The sequence below is a fragment of the Schistocerca americana genome, chromosome 1 (assembly GCF_021461395.2).
Source record: "Schistocerca americana isolate TAMUIC-IGC-003095 chromosome 1, iqSchAmer2.1, whole genome shotgun sequence".
Taxonomy (NCBI): Eukaryota; Metazoa; Arthropoda; class Insecta; order Orthoptera; family Acrididae; genus Schistocerca; species Schistocerca americana.
In genome coordinates, this window is record NC_060119.1 from 1,228,623,212 (window position 1) to 1,228,646,650 (window position 23,439).

The 23,439-nt window shown below is 40.5% G+C and overlaps 1 protein-coding gene across 2 annotated transcripts in view; it reads right to left on the reverse strand.

Annotated features, from left to right (window-relative positions):
* Positions 1-4,669: 4,669 nt before the first annotated feature.
* LOC124608031 (pancreatic triacylglycerol lipase-like) overlaps positions 4,670-23,439 on the reverse strand; it is a 93,909-nt gene continuing 75,139 nt past the window's right edge. For both annotated transcript variants that reach the window (XM_047140084.1, XM_047139994.1), the window contains exon 7: positions 4,670-4,890. In XM_047140084.1, the coding sequence (XP_046996040.1) occupies positions 4,752-4,890 (139 nt within the window). In that variant the 3' untranslated portion in view covers positions 4,670-4,751. The remainder of the gene's footprint in view (positions 4,891-23,439) is intronic.

Consider the following 23,439-nt stretch of genomic DNA (forward strand, 5'->3'; position numbering starts at 1 on the left):
TCGCCCGCCTGCGCCTTCAACCACGTGGTTACCTCTTCTTGAAGCTGTGCGTTGTCATCAAAATGCTGCATAGCCAAGCACTTCTTCATTGCTGGGAATAAGTGGAAGTCACTCGGTGCCAGGTCGGGACTGTATGGCGGATGAGGAAACAACTCCCACTTAATAGATTCGAGAACTTCACGAATGGCATTTGCCGTGTGGGCCCGGGCGTTGTCGTGAATCAGCAAGATCTTTGAGCCCAACTTTCCCCTGCGCTTGTTTTGTATTGCTCTTCTGAGGTTGTGCAGAGTTTGGCAATACCTTTGAGAGTTTATTGTAGTGCCTCTTTCCAGGAAATCCACAAAAATCACACCTTTTCTGTCCCAAAAGACAGTCGCCATCACCTTTCTTGCCGACATTGTCTGCATGCATTTCTTGGGTTTTTGGGGGGGATTTGTGTGCCCCCACTGCATTGACTGCAATTTTGTCTCGCAGTTCACATGCTTAACCCATGTTTTGTCACCAGTAATGATGCAATCGAGTAATGAGTCACCATCTTTCTCGTAAGCGTCCAAAAACGTTAACGCTGCAGCCATTTGCTGATTTTTGTGAATCTCTGTCAAGATTTTTGGTATCCATCTTGCACAAAACTTGTGGTAACCAAGCTTTTCGGTAATGATTTCAGGCAACAAACTTCGTGAAATTTGTGGAAAACTCATAGAGAGTTCCGTTATTGTGAAATTACGGATTTCACGGACCGCGGCATCGACTTTTTCGACAAGTTCGGCAGTCACTATGCTGGGTCTTCCACTTCGCTCTTCATTGTGAACGTTAGTTCAGCCATTTTTAAATTTTATGACCCATTGACGCACTCCACCTTCAGTGATTATGTTGTCCCCATACACTTCACAAAGCTGCCGTAGATTTCTATCGGTGTACAGTTTTTTGCAGTCAAAAACCTTATTACAGCACGCACTTCACACTTGGTGGCATTTTCAATTAACGCTGACTTTTCAAACTGTCACAGTAACTCAACGGAGTGCAGCACAAACCTCTCACTAGCACGGCAGGATGCCGACTGAGCGGCGGAATGCCATGAAACCAAGATGGCCGCGCTAGCCCCTCCCCTAACGGACACAAACAAAAACGTAATGTACTTTGTGGATAGCTCTCGTAGTATGTTTTGCACAGAATCTCAAACTGATAAATTCAAGATCATTACATTTATTTGCACACTTATGTAACTACTAATACACATTTTCACCAGTAAAATTAAGCCAAAATATTTTCTGTATATTAACTTTTCATTTGTTATTAACATATATATATGAAGACAGGAAAGAAGTTCCTCTTCAGAACATTCTGGTTGAAATTCAATACCTAGAAATGGCACTGACTTTTCACCTTGAACAATTTTTCAACAAATTACTTTCACCTGTTGGCAATACTTTACCTGTTGTTGTTGTTGTTGTTGTTGTTGTCTTCAGTCCTGAGACTGGTTTGATGCAGCTCTCCGTGCTACGATATCCTGTGCAACCTTATTCATCTCCCAGTAAGTACTGCAACCTGCATCCTTCTGAATCTGCTTAGTGTATTCATCTCTTGGTCTCCCTCTACGATTTTTACCCTCCACACTGCCCTCCAAGGATAAATTTCTGATCCCTTGATGCCTCAGAACATGTCCTACGAACTGGTCCCTTCTTCTTGTCAAGTTGTGCCACAAACTCCTCTTCTCCCCAATTCTATTCAATATCTCCACATTAGTTATGAAATCTACCCATCTAATCTTCAGCATTCTTCTGTGGCACCACATTTCGAAAGCTTCTATTCTCTTCTTCTCCAAACTATGTATCGTCCATGTTTCACTTCCACACATGGCTACACTCCATACAAATACTTTCAGAAACGACTTCCTGACACTTAAATCTATACTCGATGTTAACAAATTTCTCTTCTTCAGAAACGCTTTCCTTGCCATTGCCAGTCTACATTTTATATCCTCTCTACTTCGACCATCATCAGTTATTTTGCTCCCCAAATAGCAAAACTCCTTTACTACTATAAGTGTCTCATTTCCTAATCTAATTGACTCAGCATCACCCGACTTAATTCGACTACATTCCATTATCCTCATTTTACTTTTGTTGATGTTCATCTTATATCCTCCTTTCAAGACACTGTCCATTCCATTCAACTGCTCTTCCAAGCCCTTTGCTGTCTCTGACAGAATTACAATGTCATCGGCGAACCTCAACGTTTTTATTTCTTCTCCATGGACTTTAATTCCTACTCCGAATTTTTCTTTTGTTTCCTTTACTGCTTGCTCAATTTACAGATTGAATAACATCGGGGACAGGCTACAACCCTGTCTCACTCCCTTCCCAACTGCTGCTTCCCTTTCATGCCCCTCGACTCTTATAACTGCCATCTGGTTTCTGTACAAATTGTAAATACCCTTTTGCTCCCTGTATTTTACCCCTGCCATCTTTAGAATTTGAAAGATAGTATTCCAGTCAACATTGTCAAAAGCTTTCTCTAAGTCTACAAATGCTAGAAACATAGGTTTCCCTTTCCTTAATCTATTTTCTAAGATAAGTCGTAGGGTCAGTATTGCCTCACGTGTTCCAACATTTCTGTGGAATCCAAACTGATCTTCGCCGAGGTCGGCTTCTACCAGTTTTTCCATTCGTCTGTAAAGAATTCGCGTTAGTATTTTGCAGCTGTGACTTATTAAACTGATAGTTCGGTAACTTTCACATCTGTCAACCCCTGCTTTCTTTGGGATTGGAATTATTATATTCTTCTTGAAGTCTGAGGGTATTTCGCCTGCCTCATACATCTTGCTCACCAGATGGTAGAGTTTTGTCAGGACTGGCTCTCCCAAGGCCATCAGTAGTTCCAATGGAATGTTGTCTTCTCCCGGGGCCTTGTTTCGACTCAGGTCATTCAGTGCTCTGTCAAACTCTTCACGCAGTATCTTATCTCCCATTTCATCTTCATCTACAACCTCTTCCATTTCCATAATATTGTCCTCAAGTACATCACCCTTGTATAGACCCTCTATATACTCCTTCCACCTTTCTGCTTTCCCTTCTTTGCTTAGAACCGGGTTTCCATCTGAGCTCTTGATATTCATACAAGTGGCTCTCTTTTCTCCAAAGGTCTCTTTAATTTTCCTGTAGGCAGTATCTATCTTACCCCTAGTGAGATAAGCCTCTACATCCTTACATTTGTCCTCTAGCCATCCCTGCTTAGCCATTTTGCACTTCCTGTCGATCTCATTTTTGAGACGTTTGTATTCCTTTTTGCCTGCTTCATTTACTGCATTTTTATATTTTCTCCTTTCATCAATTAAATTCAATATTTCTTCTGTTACCCAAGGATTTCTACTAGCCCTCATCTTTTTACCTACTTGATCCTCTGCTGCATTCACTACTTCATCCCTCAAAGCTACCCATTCTTCTTCTACTGTATTTCTTTCCCCCATTCCTGTCAATTGTTCCCTTATGCTCTCCCTGAAACTCTGTACAACCTCTGGTTTAGTCAGTTTATTCAGGTCACATCTCCTTAAATTCCCACCTTTTTGCAGTTTCTTCAGTTTTAATCTACAGTTCATAATCAATAGTGTGTGGTCAGAGTCCACATTTGCCCCTGGAAATGTCTTACAATTTAAAACCTGGTTCCTAAATCTCTGTCTTACCATTATATAATCTATCTGATACCTTCTAGTATCTCCAGGATTCTTCCATGTGTACAACTTTCTTTTATGATTCTTGAACCAAGTGTTAGCTATGATTAAATTATGCTCTGTGCAAAATTCTACCAGACTGCTTCCTCTTTCATTTCTCTCCCCCAATCCATATTCACCCACTATGTTTCCTTCTCTCCCTTTTCAATTTCTTTTATCTCATCATACATTTCATCAATTTCTTCATCATCTGCACAGCTAGTTGGCATATAAACTTGTACTACTTTAGTAGGCATGGGCTTCGTGTCTATCTTGGCCACAATAATGCGTTCACTATGCTGTTTGTAGTAGCTTACCCGTACTCCTATTTTTTTATTCATTATTAAACTTACTCCTGCAGTACCCCTATTTGATTTTGTATTTATAACCCTGTATTCACCTGACCAAAAGTCTTGTTCCTCCTGCCACCGAACTTCACTAATTCCCACTATATCTAACTTCAACCTATCCATTTCCCTTTTTAAATTTTCTAACCTACCTGCCCGATTAAGGGATCTGACATTCCACGCTCCGATCTGTAGAACGCCAGTTTTCTTTCTCCTGATAACGACGTCCTCTTGAGTAGTCCCCGCCCGGAGATCCGAATGGGGGACCATTTTACCTCCGGAATATTTTACCTGTAAGCAGTAGTTATACCTGAAAGCTGATGAGAAGACTAGTTGAGGTAAATCAGACTGTGAGGGGAAAAGCATTCCTTGTGTCCTGTCACATATCTTCTATGACATGTATTTACCAAATCATCAAATAAGAAGACAAAGGAAAATACTTTAAATAGAAAAGTATCTATGTTGTAACCAGTCATGTACCTGACTTTTGCAGCTCTTGAAAAGAAACTTTTACTCACTCCTTTAATATTTTTATTGAAACGTCTTAAATAACCAAATAATACATAAGAAAATTTTTATGTAGTTTATTATCGACAGTCTCATTTATGTTTACACAAAAGTCCTCATATCTAGCATTATAACGAGTTAGCAGCATTGATACATTGCTTAGTATTTTTCACCTCATAGAACTGTTGAAGTCAACCACTGTGCCCTCTGATTTCATTCTCTGGCAGAGGGCTTCGCGTAGTTGGAAGTTGTGGAACGTAGATGCCTTCTTTCCCCAGGCCGAAAGGAAAGGATGTACCAGTACGAAGGAAGTAAGAACCACAAGTATTGCTGAAATGGAAAATGTCAGATGTCATACTTTGACAGAACAATCTTAGAGAAATCAAAAAGTGTATCATGCCAAAGACATTCTGTTTATTGCAGTTGGACAGAAAGACAATATTGCATTTGCACAGCTGTGTTCCATTCTTTCGTCTATTATAAAGCCAAAAAAGGAGAAAACTGCGGACTTGGAAAAAGTTTGATTTTAGAAGAAATGGAGACTACGTTCACATAAAAAATATACAACTAAAATAAATCAATGGCAGTTCACAGACTGAGACATGTTTATGAGCCATGAATATCATATTCATCTTCAAAGTCCTGTGCTAACTGTTCTGACAGCTAGCCCATCTGCAGTTCATGATGGTATGATGTGGACATGGAGGTAATAAAAACAAAAACAAAAAAAACAGTCATGAAGTGTATATATCAAATAATAAAACTAGAAAGATCTATAAAACATAACAGCTTTCTACCTGAGTCAAGACAACAGAAAAAATAAATAAAAAATAAAAACTGTAACACAAAAGCTGAGCACTTCCACACAGAGGAAGGCAAGTGATGTAAGGAAGATTATCTGCAAGAACAACTCCAGCTGCCAGGGTAAATAAAGTCCAATAAAGATGTGAAGACTAACATTTGCAGTAAAAAAATCTCAAACAAAACTGCAACCCAATGAGGTCCTGGATTATATCAGGTTTTTCATGTAGTAGCTGGGATGCAGTTGCAAGCTTGCTAAAAATAGTGAGGGTGCATGTGGATAGGCAAACGAGATGGATATTCAGGTTGGAGACCTGAAAATGACAATAGGTGAGTAGTTTCTATGTTACAAAGAGTTGGTGATGCTGCACAAGTCTAAGGCTTTCTTGGACAACAAGGGACAGTGCTATTTTGGGTTGCATGACTCACATGTCTCTGCCAGTTGACTCGTACATTGTGCGTGCAGCCGATTCTCTTCTTAGGTTCATCAGCTACGTCACTCTCACCATTTCATTCTTCTCTGAAGACTGTATCAGGTGAAATGGAATAATATTAAACAACTCTCTGTTCTTGAAATAAATCATGTACTCGTAGAATCTTTGCAGTTCAACAACAATATATTTTCAACTCTCATCCCCAAAGTAACAATTATTCTGTACAAGCTCCAGCAAGCCAACTGGTTCCAAGATAAACGTCAGAATCAACAAAACACCCATACAATTACATACGTGCTGCCTCATGCAGAGCCAGGACATGAAGTAAGAGTCCCTACACAATACACACTTCATTTGTCTCTGTAACAATCCTCATGACACCACAAATCATGGAACATTATACAAACACTCTTTGACTTTCTGATATAATTCTCAAGGCACTGCTGGTAACCACTTGTTGGGGCCGCTCGTCTGATGTAGGTCCTGGCTTCTCGTGACAGCTGTCCCTCCTGCACACACAGATATGTGTGGCGCAGTAAAAAGGCTCTCTCACCATTGTCGTTAAAATATCGGGATGGTGGAGAGCCAAGTGTTTCTAGAATTTACCTCAAAACTCTCGAAGCACTAAACAAGATACACAATTTTATCATGGTTTCTTTGAATCACCAATAGGGCAGACTGGCAGCAGGAAAGGTGATCTGGAATTGTTGGGATAGACAGAGTAAGAGACACTGAGGAAACAGGGTCCTACCCACAGAGCAAGCATGTGTTCTTCTGGTAAAAGTCAGGCCAAAACCCAAGACTAGGGAGACCATCCCAGGCAACACAAATGTCAGTCAACAGTGTCAGGCTGGCAAAAACAGCAACACCAAGAAGTGAACCTTGCAACAATTGAAGACCTAGGCATATATCATAATGACAGAATGCCCAGTGTACAGACACCAGTCTTGAACCCACAAAGAGATGGTCATCGGGCGGAGGTCAATATATCAAAAGAGATAATGAATCATTGTGTCCTAGGATAAAGAACACGAAGAGTGAATGTCTGCTTTGACTACAAACATCATAAATACATTTATGGCAAATACTGTGCTGGAAGTCCAACCAAAGGTCAGAATCCTGCTGATTATAATTTACTATGTAGAAAACTATGTTCAACTGAACAGTGCACTCAAACAACTGTCTGGACAATGCTAGGCTATATTCCAGAGAGATAAGGTAAAATATAACAGATTCACTGAAGACCAGGAATCTGCATTACAATTCTAATTCTTTAAGCAGTAGTCACACTGAAAAACAACCAGCGACAGAGAACGTGAGCTCGTTCACATCAGGGAATATCATATAACCTTTCCACAGCACTATGCGACATAGCAACATTTCTTACAATAAGAGACCAACATTCTTCCTTAGCCTTGTGGAAGGAATTATCAAGGCTTTTGTTACACCTTACAATGGATATTGGACAATGCACAAGATACTTAAAGTTTTCTGTTTGGAATGCAGTCTACGGACCAAAAAGATGGAGAAAAATGAATTTCTGATGAGGCACATTAGACAGCCAGTCTGACAATGAATGTCAAAACAATAGGTGAAATAAATTTTGTGGCTGAAAGATCCAAATTTAGTGGCTGAAGATCCAAAGACTGGAAATTTCATTGAAGACCCAAAGAGCTACAAAACAAGCTTCTACAATTACCATACTGACAGAACCACAGAACGTTGTTGCTATGGTCCTGTGACAGCTGATAGCACATGAATTATGAATTAACATGTGTACACTGGGTGTAGTGTATCAGTGGTTGGGAATGAGGAATCTGTTGATGGCATAACCTGGGCAAGTCAGACTGGGTTCATAAGGAGTCTTCTTCAACACAATCTTCAAACTTTGTCCACATGTCAGGAACATAACCACAAGAAGTTACTTTTCAGCACTTCATGGTCAATTTCTCAGGTATGGGTTTGGATAATGTGAAGCTGCCAATGTTTGGGAATGGCTTGAACTTCTCCTAAGCCTAGAACCTAGTGTTTAACTGGTATTATTAGTATTATTGAACAGCTGTTAAAAACCCCTTCCCAGTCGTGCAGCAGAAGAAATGAGGTATGAAATATCTGGTGCACTTATGAGGGTTCCTTCTCAGGAAAGTAATGTTTCTTTCATGGAAAAGGCTGCACCACTCAGATTATGATGAGATCCCCACACACTGTTCCTTCCAATGAATAAGGGAAACACCACTGTACTGTTGTGATGTAGGTCTTTGAGTAGAAGATTTACAGTCTGCTGAGTGAACAAAATACAGGAAAATTGATAAAGGCACTACATAGAGAGTATAAAGAAAAAATTAAGCGGTGTTGAATTATTATCCTCTTTGACAAGAAGCTGTGAAAAGATTAAGACCTCAAGCTCTGTTCGACCAAGTTTATGTGGTCTTCTAAAAACTCACAAAGAAGATGTACCATTGTGTCCTACTGTGTGTAATATCATCACAGCAAAGTGCGACTAGCTAGACATGCCACTTTGTTGCCGAGACTTTTTGTGGGAAAATGCTTGCGTCGTGTTCACAGCTCTGCTGACTTCATTAATAGACTGAGCTCAGTATGACTCAATGAATTGAACTTGTTAGTAAGTTTGTCATCTCACTCTTCACTAGAGTCCCTCTCATGGATTTGTTGTCACTTATTGGCGTAAGTTTGAAGCTGATACAGCAGCACTCTTCCATCACACCTTCTCTCAGCTTACTCTTTATTCAACAGTGAATATTTTGAAATGACTGTTGGTGTTGCTAAAGATAATCCTCCCTACCTGATGGTAAATAACATTTTTATGGAATACTTTGGGGACGGGACACTTGAATCAGTGGAACTTAAGCCAAAGGCCTTTCTGGTGACACAGTGATGATGCTTTTGTAGTGCTGACACACCAGGAAGAAGAGCAATCATGTTTTTACAGCATCTGAATTCAGTCGATGAGAATATCAAATTTATGATGGGAGTGGAAAAAGACAGCTGTCTACTGTCCGTTTACTATAAGTCCACACATATGGACCTATATTTGCAGGCATCTAGTAGTCATCATCCATTGCATACTACAGATGTCCTTCAAATGTTGGTATATGGGGCACATGTTTTGTCCGAGAGACACAGCCTTGCAAAGGAACTGGAACACCTACAACAATTTGTGTTCAAACATAATGAATATTCTCCACATCCAAGCAGCACAGCTTCAAGGCAGAAGCCCCTGATGGTCTAGGGGTAGCATCTTTGACTAGTAAGCAAACGCCATGGGTTCAGGTTAGAACCTAGCTACTGCTTAAATTTTGATTAAAAATCATCAGCAATGGTGTGCAAAGACTTCTGGTGTAGGAAGTCACTCTCATTCTTCCAATGGCCTCGTCACAGGTAGCAGATGTGTGGACACAGATTCAGGACACTCTCTTGTGCCCGTAAAAGGTGGAAGAATCAACAGTAATCAATGAAAAGAGGATGCATAAGACAATGGATACCACTGTATTAAAGGCACATAATGTGTATTCACAGGCTATGTGCCTTGTAACTGAAAAACTGTCATGAAGATCTATCCATTGGCAAAACATTCTGGACTGGCCTCCATTCAGATCTCTGAGAGGGGATTGCCAGAGGAAGACGACCATAAGAAAAAGATGGAATAACAAATAAAAAGGTAACACTTGATGACTTGGGTTGTAGAATGTCAGAAGTTTTAACGTGGTATGGAAGCTAGAAAATCTGAAAAGGGGAACGAAGCCTTAATCTAGTTATATCCGGTGTCAATGAAATGAACTGGAAAGAAGATAAGGATTTCTCATCAGGAGAATTTAGGGTAATATCAGCAGCAGCAGAAAATGGTATAATGGAAGTAGGATTTATGGCAACTGGGTAGTTCTCATCAGATTTGACAGCATTCCAACACTGTCATCAATAGTTTATGTATGAGGATACTGAATGGGTGATCCAGTATGTAAAAGAAAATTACAATGTAATAGTCATGGGACGCTGGAATGCAGTTGCAGGGGAAGGATTAGAAGAAAGAGTTATGGGAGAATATTGGCATAGTAGTAGAAATGAGAGGACAGAAAGACTAAATGAGTTCTGCAATAAATGTCAGCTGGTAATAGAGAATACTCCTGTTCAGACATCACAAGAGGATGGGGTGTACACGGAAAAGCTCTGGAGGCACTGGATGATTCCAGTAGGAGTACATCAGACTGAGATTCCAAAATTAGATATTGGTTTATAAGTCATACCCAGGAGTAGATGTAGACTCAGACCACAGTTTAAGAATGATGAAGAGTGAATTGAAATTTAAGAGAATCGCCTGGAAGAACAATTGTGGAAGCAAGTTGTATGCTGAGGAACGATGAAACACCTTTGAAGTTCGCTAAAGATGTGGATATTGCAGTAGCGAGTACCAGAGCAGCAGTTCAGTTGAAGAGGAGTGGAAGCCCCTAAAAAAAGCAATCACATAAGTTGGACAGGCAAATTTAGGCACAAGGAAGGTGACTGTGAAGAAACTTGGGTAACAGTAGAAATGCTTCAATTGATGGACGAAATAAGTACAAAGATGTTCAGAGAAAGACAGAATACAGAAACATAAATCACTTACAAATAAAATAAATAGTAAATGCCTGGGCAAAATGGCTACAGGAAAAGTGTGAAGAAATCAAAAAAGAATTGATTGTCATTTCAGTATATAGAGAAGTCAAAACAACCTTTGGTGAAATTACAAGCAAGGTTGGCAACATTAAGGGTGTAATGGGAATCCCGCTGTTAAATTCAGAGGAAAGAGTGGATGTATGGAAAGAGTACACCAAAGGCCTATGTGAGGGAGAGGAATTGTCTGATGATGCAATAGAAGAAGAAACTGGAGTTGATATGGAAGAGATAGAGGATCTAGTATTAGAGTCAGAATTTAAAAGAGCTCTGGAAGACTTAAGATCACATAAGGTGGAAGGGATAGATAGCATTTAATCCGAGTTTCTAAAAATCGCTGGGGGAAATTGCAACCAAACGACTGTTCAAGCTTGTATGTGGGATCTATAAGACAGGAAACATACCGTCAGACTTACGGAAAAATATCATCCACACAATTCTGCAGGTAGCGTGAGCATATAACTGCAAGAACTATCACACATTCAGCTTAACAGCTCATGCATCTAAGTTGCTAACAAAAACAATACACAGATGAATCGAAAAGCGGCAGAGAGCTATATCGAGGGCATTACTTTTCAGCATGCACTCGTACAAGAGCCAAAGGGAGAGAATAAGATTGGAAGACCAAGAACTAAATGCTCGGATTAAAAGGGATGTAAGACAGGGATGCTATCTTCTGCCCCCACTGTTTACTCTACACACACAAAAGTAATGAGAAAAATAAAAGAAAGTCTGAAGAATGGAATTAAAATTTAGAGCATAAGGATATCGATGGTAAGATACGCTGATGGCACTGCTACCCTCAAAGAAGGTGAAGAAGAATCTATTAAATGGAATGAGTAGCCTAACGACTACAGTACATGGATTGAAGGTAAACTGTAGAAAGTTAAGAGTAAATAGAAGTGGCAGAAATAAGAACAGTACGAAGCTAAACATCAAAATTGGTGATCACAAGGTAGGCAAAATTAAGGAATTATGCTGCCTTGGAAGCAAAGTATCCTGTGATGGATGAAGGAAGCAGAGCATAAAAAGCAGAGTAGCACAGGCAAAGAGTATGTATTTGACTGAAAGGAGTCTGTTACTATCAAACATACGTAGTGGAGCAAAGTATATTTCAGGACAGCTTGCATTGCTGTCAGGTGTCTCAGGGTCAGTGTTTGTTGCCAGATCTCCTCAAAGGATCAATGTCCTGACACAGTTGTCCTCCTTCTAGATCACAGGTAAAAGTCCTATCTGTGGCAAAGGATCTAATGTTCTCTACAAGTCAGTCTGTTGCCCTTATCACTTTTATTAATGACCTGTCATATTGACATATCACTTTTATCATTATTATTAATCACATGTTGCTTTGATCATGATTATTTAATACTTGATTATAATGATTTATTACCTAAAAATAATGATTTTCAACAACCAGTTCAAAAAGACCCAACCACTCCCTTGGTCTTACTAACCATCTGACTGATCAGTCACTTGTACACCATAGTGGAAGGTCATGACTAACAAGCAGACAGATTCCTCACTCATGTTCGGTAATAAGCCTTAAACTCTTATGCAATTTTGGGCTATTTGCAGCAGAGTATTATTCCCAATGGCATTTCTGCAACATATGACCATATTCTTCTGTTACTATCTACAGTTTTGGAGCCTTTTGTTAGAATTTTGCTGATTTTTCGAAACAGATACATTTCAGAGACCATAAATAAATGTTTAACAAATAACACAGTTCATTATTGGAACAATTACATTTTCAAACAACTGACAGCTTACTAGGGTCTTGGGAATTAATACTTAACATCGATTAGGTGCATACTAAGTTCATGGTTAGGTGTGTTAAAACACCCACACTCTATGACGTCACACAAGTGCGAAACAATAAACTTCCAATTACCTAGCCGGGTTCAAGATGGCGCCGGGTAAAAGTGTACAAATTGCCGATCCCACAGTTCCAACGAATTTCGACCGTAATAAGAGCAAAATATGTTCGAAAAGAGTTATACGAGGTATTCTGTGTATTAACTGTAATTACTGGTATCACGAAAAATGCGTCAAAGTTAACCTGAAACACTTTAACAGTGAAGAACAGTGGACATGCCGCCAGTGCATCATACAAGCAACTGAATCCAAAGTAAACAATACTCTAAAAACGCAGGATCACATAATTACGTCGTTGAAACAAGAAATAATGGACCTCAACCTGAAGCTTGAAAGCCTACTGGTGAAGTATCATGAACTATTAGTGAAGTGTAATGAACTTGAAGTGGCAGTAACCAATAAAACCACGAACAATGAACTCGTTATCCGCACACCGAACGTAAATATCGGTAACAAAAACTGGCGTTTGACGGGACAACATACTACGAGAAATAGTCAAGCCGTAGATCGTGCCCAGAATGCAAAGCTCAGAAATCGTGTGTTGTCTAGCGCCACGTGTGATCGCAGCCCTGTAAAATCTGAATGTAAACAAACTGCAACGGAAAACAAAGCAAATGTGAGGGTACGCCTACGTGACATAGATCCAGAAAGTGATTTTAAAAGTGTAACTACTGATAAGCGCCGGGTCAAGATGCTAGCAAGGTCAATTTACAGCCTAACTTTGCTCAATATCTTACGCAAAAATTAACCCAAAGTGAACAATCCGCCACAAAGTGTATGAATAACCCGCCGACGAACATAATCTCTCAAGCACCGATATATGTGCAGGACAAAAACGAAAGAAATTCCAGAACGTTACATAGCAAGAAAATCTCGGAAAGTACTAATATTAAGTGACAGTCATGGAAGAGACTGTGCTCAAATACTGCAAGACAAACTAGGGCCCTCATACCAGGTAAAAAGCATAGTAAAACCTGGCGCCCCACTAAAAGAAGTGCTAAAAAACGAAGAATGTTTGACAAGAAGCGTCGGTACACGTGATACTTTGATTGTAATAGGGGGTTATAACGACATAGACAAACCTCTCGATCTAATGTTGAAGCATGTGGTAGAACCATTGGAACCAATACTCGCTCTAAGTCACAAAATGAATATCATTATCCATCCTATACCCAGGAGATATGATGTTCAAAATTTAAATAGTAAAATTAATACTGCAAACCTCCACCTGATACAGGCTCTGAATTTAGCTAAACACGCGTACAAAAAAAGAATTGCTGTGAACTTTGAAATAGATAGACTAGCCAGAAACCACTTCACAACACATGGCTTACACCTAAACAAATGTGGCAAGGAGATTATCTGCAATAGACTGGCCTTCCTGACAACTATGGGGGACAATAAGAAACCAAAAGTCAGAAACCATAAACAGACGCTAATAAGCAATTGGACAAAGACAAACAAGATGGGAAATAAAAAGAATAATAGTGGCCGTACTGTGCAAACTACACTAGACAAATGGGTCACGAAGTCACAGAGCCGAAACACAAACCCCCTGACCCCTCAAAAAGGTCAGGAACCTGAAAGGATCAATAATGTGATGGTGAACATTATCGAGACATCCCTCCAAAATGTCAATGTGATGCCTCACCAGTGTGAAGTGCATGAGGATACTTTTCAGGCCCACCTGGTAGATGAGATGGCTGCCAGGGACGACCAACAGAACCAGCACAACTGCTCAGAAGTCAACATACCTGGAATACAGCACAATTTAAACTAAAGGTCAGTGACACAGTAAATATGACTTCGAGCCCCCTGAGTAAACCCCACTCAGACCTGAAAATTTATTATCACAATGTCCAATCCTTGAGCAACAAAACTGATGACTTAAGCATTTTGCTGACCAGTGAACTCAGTGATATCTCAGTAGTATGCCTAGCAGAGTATTGGCTCTGCACTGATGTGGTTAAGCTAATCTCACTACCCAACTTAAAATTGTGTGAACACTACTCCAGATAAAATGATGGCCATGGTGGGGTTGCCATCTTCATCAAACAACACATTGAATATAGCCCACTTCCTACCCTAAAGGAAATAGGAACAGATAAGATCTTAGAATGTGCAGCCATAAAGCTTACAGATCTAAATCTAATTGTAGCTACAATCTACCGTCCCCCTTCCAGTAGTATTAATGATTTTCTGTTACAAATGGACTTGTTTCTATCCAAAATAAGTCAGAAGAAACAGGATGTGATTATATGTGGTGACTTTAATGTAGACTTTCTCACCCACAACAGAAACAGGGAAACATTGATTAACATTGCAAAAACTTATAATCTGCATGGCCTTGTAAACGAGCCCACTAGAATAACACCCACATCCAAGACAGCTCTAGATCAAATTTTTGCAAATAGAAATAAACTTAACCCACTCTAGAAGTATACAATGCAGGATTCAGCGACCACCAAGCTGTCATTCTAAAGGTCGATGTTAGCAAACATACCTCAAACCCAGTCCCACCTAAAACTTTACGAAGGTTTTTCACCCAAGAGAACTTGAACAAGCTAAATGCCCTCCTTAGTAAAGAAAAGTGGACAGAGATATACACAGCCAATGATGTCAACATGAAATTCAACATATTTCTTGACAAAATGATCCACCACTTTGAAGAGGCCTTTCCGCAAAAACCAGTAAGAATAAATAATAATAATAATAATAATAGAAACAAGAGTTGGATTACACCAGCTATAAAAATCTCTTCCAAACATAAAAGAATACTCCACATGTTATGTAAACAAAGTAGTGACTCCCCCCAACTAACAGAATACTATAAAAACTACACATGTATCCTAAGAAGAGTGATAAGACAAGCAAAAAGGATGCAGAATGATGAGTACATTGACAAATCCAGCAATAAAGTAAACTTAATGTGGAATATCATAAAAAGGGAAAGAGGGGAAATGAAAGCTTCACACACGAACATAGAAATCAAACTCCACAATGAATCTATATCTAATCCCGAAGTTGTGGTGAACTCATTCAACAATTTCTTTACAAGCATAGCTGAAAAACTGGTCCAAAATAATCCTAACACAAATTACCAACCAGCAAACCAAAAATATCACACATGTGCAGAGTCAATTTTCATTATCAAAGTCACTGAAAATGATGTTGCAAAAGCCCTCAGAGATTTAAAAAATTCATATTCAGCTGGAATTGATGGTATCCCAGCAGCTGTAATCAAAAATTGTGAACACACAATTGCTGAACCAGTAACTCACCTCTGTGACTGTTCTTTCCAGGCAGGTATCTTCCCTGAAGCTCTGAAACTTTCTAAAGTAATTCCTGTCTTCAAAAAAGGTGATAATAAAGATATGAATAACTACAGGCCTATCTCAATCTCATCCTGCTTTTCTAAAGTTTTTGAGAAAATAATGTCCAAAAAAATGATGGACTTCATTGAAAAAAAAAAGATTTACTAAGTTTAGCTCAACATGGGTTCAGAAGCAACAAATCTACTGAAACTGCAGTATATGATTGCATAAATACGCTTTTAGAACTGCTAGATAGAAAACAACCCATAACAGGCATATTTCTGGATCTGTCGAAGGCTTTTGACACTGTTGACCACAAAATATTACTGGAAAAATTAGAACACTACGGTATCAGAGGAATTGCAAACAACTGGATTGCTACATTCCTAACCAACCGGATGCAGAGAGTCAGCATGAAATATACTAATAGACAAAGCAACTCAATAACCGAAATACTATCCAGTAATAAAACTGTAAAGCAAGGTGTTCCACAGGGCTCAGTATTGGGACCCCTACTTTTCCTCCTGTATATTAATGACCTGAGCCTGAATGTTGATGCACACAAAACAATAATATTTGCCAATGACAAAACTGTACTCCTCAAAGGGAAGAATACAGAGGCTGTGCAAAAAGCTGTGAACTTGGCTACTGATCAACTCAGCAACTGGGCAAAAATCAACAGATTAACTATCAACAGCAAAAAGACAGCTTCCATGAACTTCCACACAACACAAAATGCAAATTCCTCTCAGCCATCTATCACTATAAATAACCAGTCAATAGATACCAACACTGTTTTCAAATTCCTAGGTCTGTGGGTTCAAGATAACCTGAAATGGAATACACATACAGGAAAGGTAAATGCCAGGATTTGTACTGGCTGTTATGCATTGAGTGTACTGAAAACATGTGCTAGCCTGAAAACATTAACCAGTGCATACTACGCTTACATACAAGCCCACCTAAAGTATGGTGTAATATTCTGGGGAAATGCTCCAACTGCTCTGAGCACATTCAGAATCCAGAAGAGAGCAATGAGGATTATTACTGGGAGCAAACTCAGAGACTCCTGCAAACCCATCTTCAGAAAGTTGGAAATCCTTACACTGCCTTGCCTCTACATTCTTGAGACTTAAAAATTCTTCAGAAAACACATAGTGCCAACTGACCCCAGAGTCGTAAAAAATAATGAAATACATGAACACAACACCAGGAAAAACGCAAACCTGCATGTTATAGTACAAACACTCAACTGTGTAAAAAGGGAGTTTTCCACATGGGCCTCCAACTGTTCAACAATCTTCCCACTAGTATTAAGTCCATCGAAGACAACATAAAATTTAGCAAAGCCGTGAAGTCATATTTGTTGTGTCACTGTTTTTACTCTGTAAATGAATACTTAGAACAGTAATCTTGCTGTTTGTGTTAAATTGAAAACATTGAGCAATATAATACATTAGGATACTATAGGCTTACGTTAATATATGTTAACAATGTTAAATGATATTTTCCGACATCTGCAACACACTGTGTACCATCAGATCACATGGATTAAATAAATAAATAACTATTTCTCAAGGTCATTCAACTAGCCATTTCCACCTACTTCCCTCAATGTCAGTCAACTACTTTTCAAGGTCATTATCCAAGGATGCATGTATTAATAGTAACTAAGGGACATTTAATTTTTAACCAGTCACTGATCACTGTTGTGTGCATATCCCTTTCAGTCCTTTTTTTGCTGGAGGAAGAAACATTTTTTATGTGGTAATGTCCTTAGGTGATTTTTCAATGATTTTAGCCCTTTCAGACCTTTTTTTGCTGGAGGAAGAAAAATTTTTTATGTGGCAATGTCCTTAGGTGATTTTTCAATGATTTTAGATGCAATATTTATACAAAAACATGTACCCATTTACAAAACATATTTTGTGCACATCTTCATTTTATGGATTAAAATAACCAATTACGAAATATTCTCTATTGCAATAAATAGTAAACTGATCATTCAATAATCACCATGCAAAATAACAATAACAATATTGAGTCATACAGTGGAATATAGCGAACCAATCACATCCATGTATTCTGATGATCACGAGCTGCTGCGCACTATGATATTTTCGTTGTGATGCCTAACAGTTAGCAGCATTTGCGCATGATGAAAAAATACTTCTATCGCAACCATGACACAGTAAAAGTTAATGTACACACTTGTAGCCAGAGGGTCTGAAAGAGTTAGTGTAGGATGGAATAATACAATAACGTTTATTTATCTAAAGCAAAATAACGATTGATCCACTGGTCAAACATCTACGTTTACATACATATACCGCATATGGTGGATGGCGGGTGTATCACATACCACTACTATTATCCATTTCATAATGATTGACCCCTGACTTTCTGGTCAGACTGCATTACGAACATCGATATTTTACCTTGTCGGAATCGTGTAAATGTCTACTTTTGTTTAGTATATGCATATTACATCTTAGTTGAAATGGGGGCGACATACGCTGTAATACACTCCCGGAAATTGAAATAAGAACACCGTGAATTCATTGTCCCAGGAAGGGGAAACTTTATTGACACATTCCTGGGGTCAGATCCATCACATGATCACACTGACAGAACCACAGGCACATAGATACAGGCAACAGAGCATGCACAATGTCGGCACTAGTACAGTGTATATCCACCTTTCGCAGCAATGCAGGCTGCTATTCTCCCATGGAGACGATCGTAGAGATGCTGGATGTAGTCCTGTGGAACGGCTTGCCATGCCACTTCCACCTGGCGCCTCAGTTGGACCAGCGTTCGTGCTGGACGTGCAGACCGCGTGAGACGACGCTTCATCCAGTCCCAAACATGCTCAATGGGGGACAGATCCGGAGATCTTGCTGGCCAGGGTAGTTGACTTACACCTTCTAGAGCACGTTGGGTGGCACGGGATACATGCGGACGAGCATTGTCTTGTTGGAACAGCAAGTTCCCTTGCCGGTCTAGGAATGGTAGAACGATGGGTTCGATGACGGTTTGGATGTACCGTGCACTATTCAGTGTCCCCTCGACGATCACCAGTGGTGTACGGCCAGTGTAGGAGATCGCTCCCCACACCATGATGCCGGGTGTTGGCCCTGTGTGCCTCGGTCGTATGCAGTCCTGATTGTGGCGCTCACCTGCACGGCGCCAAACACGCATACGACCATCATTGGCACCAAGGCAGAAGCGACTCTCATCGCTGAAGACGACACGTCTCCAATCGTCCCTCCATTCACGCCTGTCGCGACACCACTGGAGGCGGGCTGCACGATGTTGGGGCGTGAGCGGAAGACGGCCTAACGGTGTGCGGGACCGTAGCCCAGCTTCATGGAGACGGTTGCGAATGGTCCTCGCCGATACCCCAGGAGCAACAGTGTCCCTAATTTGCTGGGAAGTGGCGGTGCGGTCCCCTACGGCACTGCGTAGGATCCTACGGTCTTGGCGTGCATCCGTGCGTCGCTGCGGTCCGGTCCCAGGTCGACGGGCACGTGCACCTTCCGCCGACCACTGGCGACAACATCGATGTACTGTGGAGACCTCACGCCCCACGTGTTGAGCAATTCGGCGGTACGTCCACCCGGCCTCCCGCATGCCCACTATACGCCCTCGCTCAAAGTCCGTCAATTGCACATACGGTTCACGTCCACGCTGTCGCGGCATGCTACCAGTGTTAAAGACTGCGATGGAGCTCCGTATGCCACGGCAAACTGGCTGACACTGACGGCGGCGGTGCACAAATGCTGCGCAGCTAGCGCCATTCGACGGCCAACACCGCGGTTCCTGGTGTGTCCGCTGTGCCGTGCGTGTGATCATTGCTTGTACAGCCCTCTCGCAGTGTCCGGAGCAAGTATGGTGGGTCTGACACACCGGTGTCAATGTGTTCTTTTTTCCATTTCCAGGAGTATATTTAAGAGAAACTGTGCGTTTTCTAGCTTTTTTCGGCCAGGTTAACTTTAAGGACGTATGAAAATCAGACCTTAATTAGCAGAAAAAAATTCTTTGCTCAGTTTTGTTCTATTTACAGGTCGATTTTCGTTATTTTCTCATCACTATAATATTAAACGCAAGACGTTGCTATTGACATTACCGTTGCAATTATTGCGACGGTGAATCTTGAATTTTTTTTGGTTGCGTCATTTGTGTTTGTTAATGAGTACTCCTCGCGTTTGTCACACCGGCGCAACGCCATAAGCATCTGTTCATCAGCGAAGAACGGCAACTTCGTAGTCGCGTTCCAAAAACTCAAATAGCTCTGAGCACTATGGGACTTAACTTCTGAGGTCATCAGTCCCCTAGAACTTAGAACTACTTAAACCTAACTAACCTAAGGACATCACACACATCCGTGCTCGAGGCAGGATTCGAACCTGCGACCGTTGCGGTCGCGCGGTTCCAGTCTGTAGCGCCTAGAACCACTCGTCCCAACGGCCGGCAGTCGCGTTCCAGTACAACATTGGCGCGTTTGATGTTTGTTGCGAGTAGAAAGAAATAATATGGGAAATTACAAATAAGTACTGGATATGCAAGTAGCTCACAATAAGGAACATTGGTAAAGTACATTTCAACAGTAAATCGAAACGTCGATTACCTCGAATAAATTATGCGGGAAAGAATGAGGACTGAAATAAAACCTACTTTAATCGCTTTTGCTTCTGGCTGCGATCTCGCTGCTGCTATTGCACTCGTCTACTTGGATCAGTAATGGATCTATTGCTATGTCAAGACAGTGGAATCTTTGTGCTTAATTGTGTTCAAGTTTGTGTACATCAGTATGGTGATCAGACCCCCGGATTAGGCTAATCCGGACATGTCCTCATTTTTAGCTCTTTGTCCGGGGTCCCGTCGGATTTTTACAGTGTCTGGCTTTTTCGCAGAGTTGAGCGTAATACAGTTAAATTTACAATTCGTCCTGTTCAGTTGCTCTTTTCTTAAATACTTTAACTATTGGCACAGCCTTTGTGATGTACATGCACGAAGGCGGTGTTAGTAGGTGGTACCAGGATCGTCGATGTTATCGCTGATCGACCATAAGCGAATGCAGATATCGATTATTTAAAATCTTCGTTTCATATCATCGTTTTCTAATGGCTTGGCTTCCTGTAGTGCACTTGTCATTTGTGAGTGTAATTTTTAACCGAGTGAGTTACGTAAAATATATGGCTATGACTAAACGAAAGTGTACATTTTCTGATGTCTTTTCCGGCAAAAATCCGGCTTTCAAGAAAGGGAGAAATGAATTTGAAGCGGAATGTAACGTACGGCTCAGTGGGCAATAAAGGTAAGAAATAACTCGACAGATTAACTGTCATGGTTTTATTTCATTGTTTCATAGTCATTCAATTTTTTGTATTTGGGAAGTTAAAGTGCAGTTTACATGTTGTCAGCTGCTGCTTGAATTGTAGATGTTGGTACCGGTGCGTCGAATGAAGGGAGGTGTATGGTCTTACGTTTTTCGCTTTGTAAACAATTCCGTGTTGTTGACATGACAAAAGACTTCACGCCACACTGTCACCACAATCAATGTTTTTAATTTTTTTATATTGCTCAGTTAACTACCACCTGACCATCAGTAACAATTAGCTACTAGTTTTACCGGTAATTGCCGGCAGTCACGTGACTTGTCCAAAGCTGATGGACGGTATCCTCATCTGCAGTTATCCCGTTTGAAGTGTCCTCTTTTTTCTTCCTTTGTCCTCCTTTTTAAACAATTGCATCTGGTCACCCTATGTACATGATTCACTGATTTACTTCAGACACTTTGGGGAACACTTTCCAGAGGGGAGCGACACAACAGTAAACTTTCATTCATTTTAAAATTCTTATCCTCCCTTTTTACCTTTTCCTTGACAAATGCCCACATAAGTTTAATGGCGTTCAGTTCACAGTGCGCCACAGGCAACCACAGAAGTTTAATTTCCTTTTCCACTGATCACAATATACTTTCCAAAAGGTATTCCTGTGGCCTGAAGTGGGGTCGCAGTGTTCCAGTAGGACAGCTTTAGTAAGTTCCTCATATGATGTGACATTAGATGGAAGCTCTACATTATTGCTTCCCAACCATTCAAGAGTAGAACGCTTTCTCCATTTTGTGGATGGATTTCGTGATACTGGATTTATCATCGCGCACATTTGTTTGGTAATTTTTCGAGAACGCTCCTAAACCACTCTGTGTAGTGTCTGGCATTCATTTCAGAATGATAATCAGCACCTCCTTTTTGAAAAATGGCTCAGAGCACTATGGGACTTAACATCTGAGGTCATCAGACCCTTAGAACTGAGGACTACTTAAACCTAACGAACCTAAGGACATCACACACATCCATGCCCGAGGCAGGATACGAACCTGCGACCGTAGCGGTCCCGTGACTCCAGACTGAAGCGCCTAGAGCCGCTCGGCCACTGCGGCTGGCACACCTCCTTTTTGCCCAATAGAAAATAAGCCAGCAGTTCCCAATGTGGCACATTATAATCCTTATTTCCAGAACCGGGCGGTGTTTGAATTCCTCCTTTCCAGCCATTTCACTCCCGAACACATCTTATGTGATAATTCATTCATTCATTCATTCTGATGCACAAGGCATTTTTTGTTCCTGCTAACCAAACTTTCTGGAATGATTTACACCACACCAACTCTCATCAGTGTAATGAATAGTCCATCCAGTATTGCGCAAGTGTCTTAGTTCTCGCAATAACTCGTCTCTTTTTCCTGACATTTGTTTTTTTCCATCAGCACAGGTATTTTTGTTGAACTTTTTGTATCTGAAACCCAATTTTCGAATAACACGCCAAAGAATTGTTTCTGTCATATCAGGAAAATCTTCCACAAATCAAATTTTCGAATACGGCTGCCACTGTTAGAAACTGCATTATTCCTCTTATGGCTTCCTGTTTAACTCGTTCAATACAAACTTCTGTCGCCTGTGAGAACGCTTTCTTGGTGATGCAAGACACGAATTTTCACTTCAGTGTACTTTCACTAATACCGAGACATTCAGAAGCACTCTTTATTGGCTGTGGTACGGAACTGCTCGCGCCCTGTTTTTTCGGCCTCAAAGTAAGCAGACACACGGATCACCACAGACTTTTTATAGCTCCGTAAATGATGCATTGTTCTACATAAGTGCAAGGCAACAAATTTTGTTACGAGCGCTGTCTCACACGAATACACGACAACGAATGGAAGCACGATTTTTTCCTATCTGACGGTTTAGCCGCGATGTAACGCCGCAACAATGAAGTGGAAATACTGTTAGAGGTCTGGCGACATAGCACGCGGCGCATAGAAATGGAAAAGCAAATAAATTAAGATGTGATATTAGCGCTTTATACGGTTTTACGTGTATAAAAATATAACAGCTGTGCAAGGTAATAACAGAGCTTGCATTTACACTTTTCGTATTGTTAGTATGTATCACAACTAGGCAAACTGCACCAAAATATGCCCTCCATTATCAGTACAAAACGACTAACTGGAAAGCAACGACAATTCATCTGGAAATTCAGTGTGCTTGTATCATTAAACTGTGCAGAGGAAATTCTTCTATGACTCCTCAAATCTGACACTCGCCAAAAAATGGTCGGAAAAGCACGCTTTCTCTTAAATATTACCGCGTATGTCGACCCATTTTCAACTAAATTGTAATATTCATACACCAAATAAAAGTAGACATTTCGGCGATTCTGACAGGTTATAACACATCGATATTCATCATACGATGTTTCCATAATAAGAGCTCTAAGTCAGG